At 39.9% G+C, this 9,470-nt stretch overlaps 1 protein-coding gene across 1 annotated transcript in view; it reads right to left on the bottom strand.

Moving 5' to 3' along the window:
* The window catches only part of LOC125483987 (cation-independent mannose-6-phosphate receptor-like), a 19,365-nt gene extending 9,895 nt beyond the window's left edge, over positions 1-9,470 (bottom strand). Inside the window, exon 1 of the mRNA XM_048600949.1 lies at positions 9,426-9,470. Within this exon, the coding sequence (XP_048456906.1) occupies positions 9,426-9,470 (45 nt within the window). The remainder of the gene's footprint in view (positions 1-9,425) is intronic.

The raw sequence follows: 9,470 nt of genomic DNA, 5'->3' as shown, positions 1-9,470 counted from the left end.
CAGTGAAAACAAACCCAGTCTATCTAACCGTTTGTCATAGCTAAAATCCCCCATACCAGGCAACATCCTGGAAAACCTTTCCCGTACACTCTCCAAAGCGTTCACATCCTTCAGATAGTGTGGTGACCAGAACTGTATGCAATATTCCAAGTGTGGCCTAACTAAAGTTCTATAAAGCTGCAGCATAACTTGTCTACCCTTATATTCAATGCCCCTTCCAAAGAAGGCAAGCATGCCATAGGCCTTTTTGACTGCCTTATCTACCTGCGCTGCCATCTTCAGGATCTATGGACCTGCATTCTTGGATCCCTCTGCATATCAATACTCCGAAGGGTTCTGCCATTCACTGTATAATTTCCACCTGTACTTGGCCTTCTAAAATGCATCACGTCACACTTGTCTGGATTCAACTCCATCTGCCATTTTTATGTCCATGCCTCCAACTGATCTATATCCTGCTGTGTCCTCTGACAATCCTACTCACTATCTGCAACTCCACCAATCTTCGTATTGTTTGTAAACTTACTAATTAGACCAGTCATGTTTTCTTCCAAATCATTTATGTAGACTGTGAACAGCAGAGGTCCCAGCATTGATCGCTGTGGAACACCACTAGTCACAGTGCTCCATTTTGAAAAATATCCTTCCACTGCTACTCTCTGTCTACTATGACTAAGCCAGTTCTGTATCCACCTTGCCTGCTCACCCCAATATCATGTGACTTTATCTTTTGTACCAGTCTGCCATGAGAGACCTTGTTAAAAGCTTTACTGAAGGCCATGTAAACAACATCAACTGCTTTTCTTTTGTCAATCATTTTCATCACTTCCTCAGAAAAATACGATCAAATTAGTGAGGTATAACTCTTCCCCCACCCCCCCCACCCACACAACTATGTTGTCTAACGTAGAGTAGACTGCATTGGGTGCAGTAAATACAATATACAAGATTGGAGGAGGTACAGATGAAATGCTGCTTCACCTCCAAAAAACTGTTTAGGCCCTTGGATGGTGAGCAGGGAGGAGATGAAGGGGCAGGTGTTGCTCCTTCTGTGGTTACGGGGCACAGTGCTATGGGAAGAGTGATTGTGTTGGTGGCCAAGGAATGGACAAGGTGTCTCGGGGGGAGGGTCCCTGCAAAATGCAGACAGGGAGTGAAGGGAAGACTTGTTTGGTGGTGGCATGCTGTTAGAGTTGTCGGAAATGGAGAATAATTCTCTGAACGCGGAGGCTGTTGGGATGAAAAGTGAGGACAAGGGGAACCCGATCACGCTGTTGTGAGTGAAGGGAAGGCGCAAGGGTAGAAGCATGGGTGATAGGTCAGATGCGGTTGAGGGCCCTGTCAACCACAGTGGGGGGAATCCACAGTGATAGAAGAAGGAAGCCATGTCAGCATCGCTGTTTTGGAAGGTGCTGTTATTCAAACAGATATGACATAAGCGAAGGAACTGGGAGAATGGGATGGAATCCTTGCAGGACATGGGGTGGGAAGAGCTGTAGTGAAGGTAACGATGGGAGTCAGTGGCTTTGCAGTGGATGGCAGTCCATCTCCAAAAATGGAAATAGAGATCAAGGGAAGTATTGGAAATGGACAATGTGAAAGTTATAGAAGGGTGGAAATTGGGGGCAAAATGAACAAATTTTTCAGGATCCAGGTGGGAGCATGAAGTGGCACTGAAGCAGTCATTGATGTACCAAGAAAAGAGTTGTGGGAGGGGGTCAGTGTAAGACTGGAGCAAGAATCGTTCCCCATAAAGAGACTGGCGTAACTGTGATCCATGCGGGTGCCCATAGCCACTCCTTTTGGCAGAAGTGAGATGAATTAAAGGAGAAATTGTTCATCGAGAGAACAATTTCAGCCTGGCGGAGGAGAGTGGTGGTTGATGGGGATTGTTCAGGCCTCTGGTCAAGGAAAAAGCCGAGAGCCCTCAAACCATCCTGGGTGGGGAACGAAGGTATAGAGAGATTGGACATCCACGGTGAATAGGAGGCAGTTAGGGCCAGGGAACTGGAAATTGTCAATATGGCGAGGGGCATCAGAGGAATCGCGGATGTAGGTGGGCAGGGTCTTGACAAGTGGCGAGGTACAAGTTGCAGTTAAAGTACCTTTAAACATTAAAAAAAAAAGAAGCAGCTTGAGATAGAGAAGGAAAGAACATTGGAAATAAGGAGACAAGTAATGGAGATGGAGTAACTGGAAATTTTGAGGGAGAAGATTGATGAAGGGAGAGAGTTAGAGGCTGGAATTTCAAGGGAAAACAAATACCTGAGAGAGGAAAATAAAGGCAAAGAATGCCAGCTTGAAAGGCCACAAATTTTTAAAAATCCTCTGATGTACAAGAAGATTCTGTGGAAATCCCTAGCCATGTCTAAAACCCAGTAAGTAAACGATTAAATTTGTACAGGCCCTACCAAAATAAGAGGATGTCTAGTTGTTCTTTCCTGTTTAAAAATGTAGCAAAAAAAACGAAATGGCTGAAAGGAAAGCTGGAAACTGCCCATGCAGAGCAGATTAACTGGTACAGTACATAAATTTATGCATCATTTTCTGAGGATGTTTGTATGGATTATGATGGTGCAAAAAATAAAGGCTGTTCTGGTGCATGAGAGTTATTCCTGAGGCATAGAGGTGAAGGTTTCAAAAGCTAAGGAAGCAGCCTGGGCAAACCTACATTGAATTTGAAAGAATAAAGTTATTTTGACAGGTAGATATGGGCATTCAGAATAAATACCATGTAAGAAACTCAGAGATCATTTTCTCAAGATTTTAAGAACTCAGTATTTTTAGTAACTAGAGCCCAGGTTGAAGATCATTGGGCTGCAGGAACAGCTGACAATTATAGCTGATCCATGAAACAAAACCTTTTTCTCCATTGTCCCTGTAATTGCACAAAGAGTAGGTGCAGGAGTGTGAAAGGAAGGCAAGTAGCCGGATAAAGAAGGCTAGGAATGCCCTATTCATAGAGGAAGGTAAGAGTCATAGACCTAGAGATAGTAGGAACTGCAGATGCTGAAGAATCCGAGACAACAAGGTGCAGAGCTAGATGAACACAGCAGGCCAAGCAGCATCATAGGAGCAGAAAGGGTGCCGTTTCGGGCCTAGACCCTTCATCAGTCATAGACCTAAATGTTTTTACCGTTACTAAGTGGAATACCTTTTGGTCAAAATGTTGGAAATTGCAAGAGAAGCCCATGGGACTTGTAAGAATGCATCCAAAAGAGGGGAAAAAAATCTCACTCTAGCTTTATCTGTAAACTACAAATCTGAACTAGAAAAATACTGAAGTGAGTGAGAAGAGGTGAATATGAAGTAGATGAGAGATATAAAGGATTTCTGTCAAATGGAAGGTTGTCAGAGTTTTTGAGAAAGCAATCTTGCGATGCAGCAAAACACGCAATTATATTAAGGCATAAAGGAGCTCTTTTACTGGAAAAGGAGATAAATTTTCCTCCAGGTAGTGCATTGGAAGCCAAGTTTTTAATGACCAGACTAAAAGGAGAGCGCATACCTATTCTGTTATACAAAGCAAGATAGAATGTGACTCCTTGTCTGGAACAGGCATAGTTGTTGTTCAGAAATTATCTATGAATGGAGTTGACTACTGATTTGGCTGGAGTGAAGTTTATAGTTTTACCTATGCTAAAGTCTAAGTAAAGTTAAAGAGATCAAACAATTACAGGAAAATGTTCAAAGTATTTTTCATCACATAGTGACCAAAGCAATGGTGAAACAAAGTTCATCACCAAAGGTTAAAGTAATACCACACACACATGTTTAATTTGGAGGAAATTCAAAAGTGTTTAATGTGTTTGTTAATTGAGACTGAGAAAGCAGATCCAAGGTTAAGCAAGTTAACATGATCAGGTCACACTGAAGCTGAGACTGAGAGAATTTGAGTATTATGATGTTTAAAAACAGAGCTCTAGTAAGGAAGTAGAAACATCCTCACGGACCTGCAGAAGAGATTGTTCATTAGATCATGGTGCTGCCCAGATATTGTGAGGAAATACAGCAAGCAGGATATGTGGGAACAAAGAAAACTACAGCATCGATAAACAGGCATTTTACCTGGCAAAGACTTTGTAGCAATGTAATGCAGTTTTGTAAAATATGCCACGCATCTTAAATAGAAGGAAAGCCTCAACATTTAATCTGTTTTTGAAGAAACAGTGATATAAGGTCTACGACTTATTTTTTAGTTTTAAATTTTGAACTGCTGGCAAATGGGGTTTTATGTGTCTGACAGGGCTTCATGATTCAATTGTCAATTTCAGCAGCAATAGGAAGGTATTTAAAATGAACTATTTTGGAGGTTAATAGGAAGTTGTTTACGTTGGGAGAGTTTATGACTGAACAAACTAAATGTCCAAGGGAGGGGTAGGCAGAAGGTATTTTTTTCAAACACCTCAATTTGGGCAGGTCTGTAGCTGGATCTACAACATAATTGTTCCTGAGAAAGGGAGAAGATTGTTTAGAATTGTTTAAAATGGATTACCTCTGTGTATGGAGTTTAGATTAAAAATTCCAGACCTGAGATGTTTGGTTAAAACCCTAAATGGAAAAAAATTTAACTGCAGTTATAGAAACTAAAAATAGACTATCAGACTCTCTCAACTGGGAATTGAAGCCATAGCTAAGTCAAGCATTATATGGGATGCAGAAGTGCACTCTCTCGTACTTGAGTGCTACAATGGGACACTCTTGGGATTCATTATTATTCACTATTTTTATCTTCTGTAACCTGGACATAGTTTATTTTATTCTATTCTATCTTAATTCCTTTTGCATAATAATCTTCAGTTTCATTGTTAAGCCCACATCCTCAGCATTTTCTGTTTGTATTTCAATGCAAGACAACCTTTAAACCAAAGAAAAATCTCAAAAATATGACCTATCAAGCTAGATTTCAGTCTGAGCTCTGACGTATCCAGTAATACCCTTAGTTGGGGATATAATCATTGGAGGCTCATCTAGGCGCTTTCAATTCATTGGATTTAAGAGGGATCTGTGGTCTTCCTTTTCAGAGTAATAGCTGTGGAGGGACAAGGCAGCTACATTGTGGAACTGCATGGGAATTTGAAAGAGCTTTGAATTTTGCTAAGAGTTTTCTGGAAATGCAAGATATAACTGGATTATTTTAAATCTTTGACTGAAACTAAACAGAGTGCAGATAAATTGAAGGTAGAAGTAAAATCAGGATCTCGTAAGAATGAGGGGTTACAAGTTATTAATGAGCATTTAGCATTTGAAGAAACAAAACCTGAATTGGGAGTCAATAAACTTGTTTTATTGTTGAACCTGAATCTGCAGCGTTGTGTATTTGTGTTTCAGCGTAAGTCCATTTTGGTAAAACCCACGAAGAAATATCATCTTGTTGAGGCAAATTTCAGTCTGGGATCTGCACTGTCCAATAATAATATCTGTTGGATCATAACAACTATGTAGGACCTTTACCAAAAATGACAGCAGAACTCCATTCAAAGTAATAATGGAAAAATAAACCCAGTTTTTAACTCATTATGGTCCATCAATAGAAATACAAACAGATCATGGTTCTCACTTTGTTTAGTATTTCCTAAAAAAAACTTCAGTCAATTTAGATGTAAAACAATTAAGTTCCCCATGTTTGCTTGGACTTTCGAGAGATACCACCACACACTCAATACAATTATTAAAGTATGTTGTCTAAGATACTTTTCCACATGGTCAGGCTGATGCCAATGTTGTAAGCTTTAATGTTAGTTCAGGATCACTGAAGTGAAACCTTACTGAACACCTGCTGCAACTTTTATACAAATTCTACACATGATATAATAGTAGTAAACAGTGGTTTATATAAACTACGTCCATACACCTTCCTCTGCCACCACTGAATATCTTTTCTAAAAAAAAATTAGCTTCATTTGCATTCTGGAGAAAAATAATACTAAACTCAAATGTCAACTCTCTTTTTCTCTCTACAGATGCTGCCAGACCTGTGGAGATCCACCAGCATTCTCTGTGCTTTGTTTCAAATTTCCAGCATCTGCAGTATTTTTCTTTCATTGGAACTCACATCATAAATTTATGGTTGTTTCTCTAATCAACTTACATTTTTCTTAGGAGCTCAGTCGAAATGTCTTTAATTATAAACCTGATAACTTGTTGACCCAGGAGTCAGGTTTGCCCAAACTGTCTCCCATTCTGTCCTCATTTTAAGGCTTGAAGATTGCCATTACCACAGAAAATGAATAGGGGTCAGGTGGAGGATTTGGGCTGGGGGTGGGGAGATGGAGAACTCTACAAACCTAGCTTTTCACTAGCTTTTTTTTTTTAAGAGTAGGAATCAGACCTCAAAGATTGGTTGGTTAGGTCAACCCACCATTTATCAAAACATTCGGGTATGAGGATCTTGGGTCATTCACGCTCCATGCCTAGGGCTCTACAGCAGTCATTACAGCTCACAACATGGGCAACCTGGGACTGTAATAAGCTAGCACATCTGGAGAAAACTATTTCTTTGTTCTGAAATGCGGTGATCACTTTATATTGGAAAGCCATTATTGACCTTCTCTGAAATGACTTCTTAAAGATGTAGCCAAATTTGGAATTCATTTCCCAATGGATTGATAGTTTCTAGAAATTGCTGAATATCATTGATACTCTGTGGCTGTAGACATTTTCTTTTGCTTTTTATTTTAAAGCTTAAGGGAGAGCTCCTATAATTTCATTCCTGGTCTTCGTAAGTTACACTTCACATTCAACGTGAGACCTGTTTTCTGTAATAGTTATCAAAATAGTGATCATGCTCTTCTTTTGTTATGGCGTGCATAAGTATGACATCATATGTCATACTGTTTCCCTTCTAAGATCTGAGATGTTGAAATATATTTGGTGTTAGTGATGTGTCAAATGTTAAGTGATTAAAGCAAAATCAAGCAAAAGTTGTCATGAAGGTGGTTAATAACTGACTCAGTCTGAGGGTATTTGCCAAAATCTGTTAGCATCTAATTTCGTGAAAAATATGGTGTTGACTAGTCTTGCCAGACTATCATCCACTGAGGACACTGGACTTCTCATTAGACTACTTTATTTGGTCATAAACAATTTCTATATAGCTTGAACTCTCTCTTTGGCTTGGGAACTGTTACATATCACATAGTTGGCACTGTGACGTGTGATATCACTCCACTGTATAGCATACTGCCAAGTTCAGCTTTGGCTTTCTCCAGCAATGGTAATTGTACCGTCCTTGGAGTCATATTGGCTTGGCACCCTAAAGTAATGTGATATGATATTGTTCTTTGAGCTTTCCTAGACCTTGAAAGAGCTTTTGGAATCCTTGCCAAAATTCCATCCTATTATCCTCCTGTAATACTGCAACCTTTCCAAAAGACACAATTGTATATATATATTGCTACTTTAAAAAATGTTGTTTGGTTCTTGAAGTTATAGCATCTTGTTGATTTTTCATCTCCTTGTGGCTGAGCATGGTAGTGAACTGATCTTATACTTTCCTCATGAGACCAGGCCAGAAGATACCATTGCAAATTTCCAGTCCATCCCATTAGACTAACCTCAATCAAACTAAGGCCATTTAATTCTAATGCTAGGAGCTTTGAGTATGATTGTAGGTATGATCTAGTGATTATGACCCGATAGCTGTTTGACTAGTTGCCAAGCTCAATGCTGACACAAATCAATACCAAATCCATTATGTAAATTTGAAGAACTGTTGATCAAAATTCATGTTCACATTTTCAAAACCAGCAAAAACAGCCTTAATTGCAATAAGAAGTTTCAAGGCACTTCACCGGAGCACTATCAAATACCAAAATAACTCTAAGTCACATGGAGACAATGGGACAGATGACTAAAATTTTGGTGAGAGATGGGTCTCAAAGGGTATTTTAAAGAAGAATAGAGAGAGAGAGACAGCTATATGGAGGGTATAGATAACAAAGTGTGGAGCTGGAGGAACTCAGCAGGCCAGGCAGCATCAGAGGAGCTGGGAAAGTTAACGTTTTGGGTCGGGACCCTTCTTCATTTTCAGAAGAAGGATCCTGACCCAAAATGTCAACTTTCCCAGCTCCTCTGATGCTTCTTGGCCTGCTGTGTTCCTCCAGCTCCACACTTTTTTTTATCTCTGACTCCAGCATCTGCAGTTCTTGCTATCTATATGGAGGGTATTCCTGAGTTTAGGGCCTAGGCAACTGAGGGCATGGCTAACAAGAAATTGAAGTCATAGATGTGGCGGAGGCTAGAATTTGTAAAACACATCTAGGAGGTTAGGCTGGAAAAGTTTTGGAATGGAGAAAAGAATGAAGTCATGGAGGAATTTGAAATCAAAGATGAAGATTTTAAAATTAAGGCACTGCTCAACAGGGAGATGACATGTCGGAAGGCACAGAGGTAATGGGTGAATGGAACTTGGTGTAAAATAAAACATGAGCATCAGTATTTTGAATGAGTTTAGTTTACAGGGAGTGGAAGGTGGGAGCCTGGCCAGGCATGCCTTAGAATAGTGAAGCTCAGAGTTAGAGTCATGACTGAGTGTTTCAGCAGCAGGTGAGCTGAGGCAAGAACAGTCATGTGATTCAGACAGGGAGATAGACCATTTTAGTAACACCATGGACCTGTAATTGAAAGCTCAACTTAGATGAAATATGACAGAAATGTTATGAATAACCGTCACTCTTAAAGTGTTGACAAGGAGAGGAATTGAAATTAGTGGCTAGGAAATGGAGTTTATAGTGGTGACCAAAGACAACTGTTTTGGTATTCTCGATATTTTCTAGAAGGGCAATTCTGCTCATATAGTCCTGAACATCAGATGAGCAGTTCAGACAACGTAGAATTAGTGGAAGTTTGAGAGCAGCGATGATGACACCCAACTTCTTCAATCTACATGTGGAAACTAATGTTGCAATTTCAAATGTTGCGGATAAGAAACAGGATGGAGCCAAGAATAGATTCTTAGGGATGTACCAATGATAAGAGTTCCTGTATGAAGAAATCTTTGCAGAGATAAGCATGGACCTAAGTGAATGCAGTGCCACCATTTGGGTTATGGAGCATATGTGTTGGAGGAGACTGTTTTAGATGACTGTAATAAAAGGCTGTAGACAAATAGGGCAGATTATTTCCAGATAATGAGCAATGGCATTGATAAGAAGGTTGGGAAAATCATGAGATGGCCAATGAGGATCTTTTTACGTCGAGAGCAGAAAGTCTCATTTTCCAACCAAATGTTGAATGGCAAAATGTAATTCTCGGTAGTGAACACTGAGACTTCTTTTTTCATGTATTAACACCTCATTATTATCTGATCTTACCTCATTGTTATGCAATTTGTCATTCTTCCACCTGCTAGATAGAAACTAGATGGTGACCATTCCTGATATAAAAGTCAGAGCGGTTACTTGGCAACGGCAACTCCAACTCACCCCTTGCTCTGCTGACTCTCCATCTTGGACACTCGTTACCAACAT

Source organism: Rhincodon typus, chromosome 9 (assembly GCF_021869965.1).
Source record: "Rhincodon typus isolate 14 chromosome 9, sRhiTyp1.1, whole genome shotgun sequence".
Taxonomy (NCBI): domain Eukaryota; kingdom Metazoa; phylum Chordata; class Chondrichthyes; order Orectolobiformes; family Rhincodontidae; genus Rhincodon; species Rhincodon typus.
The sequence above is the reverse complement of the archived record's forward strand: the minus strand, read 5'-3'. Positions and strand labels throughout refer to the sequence as shown.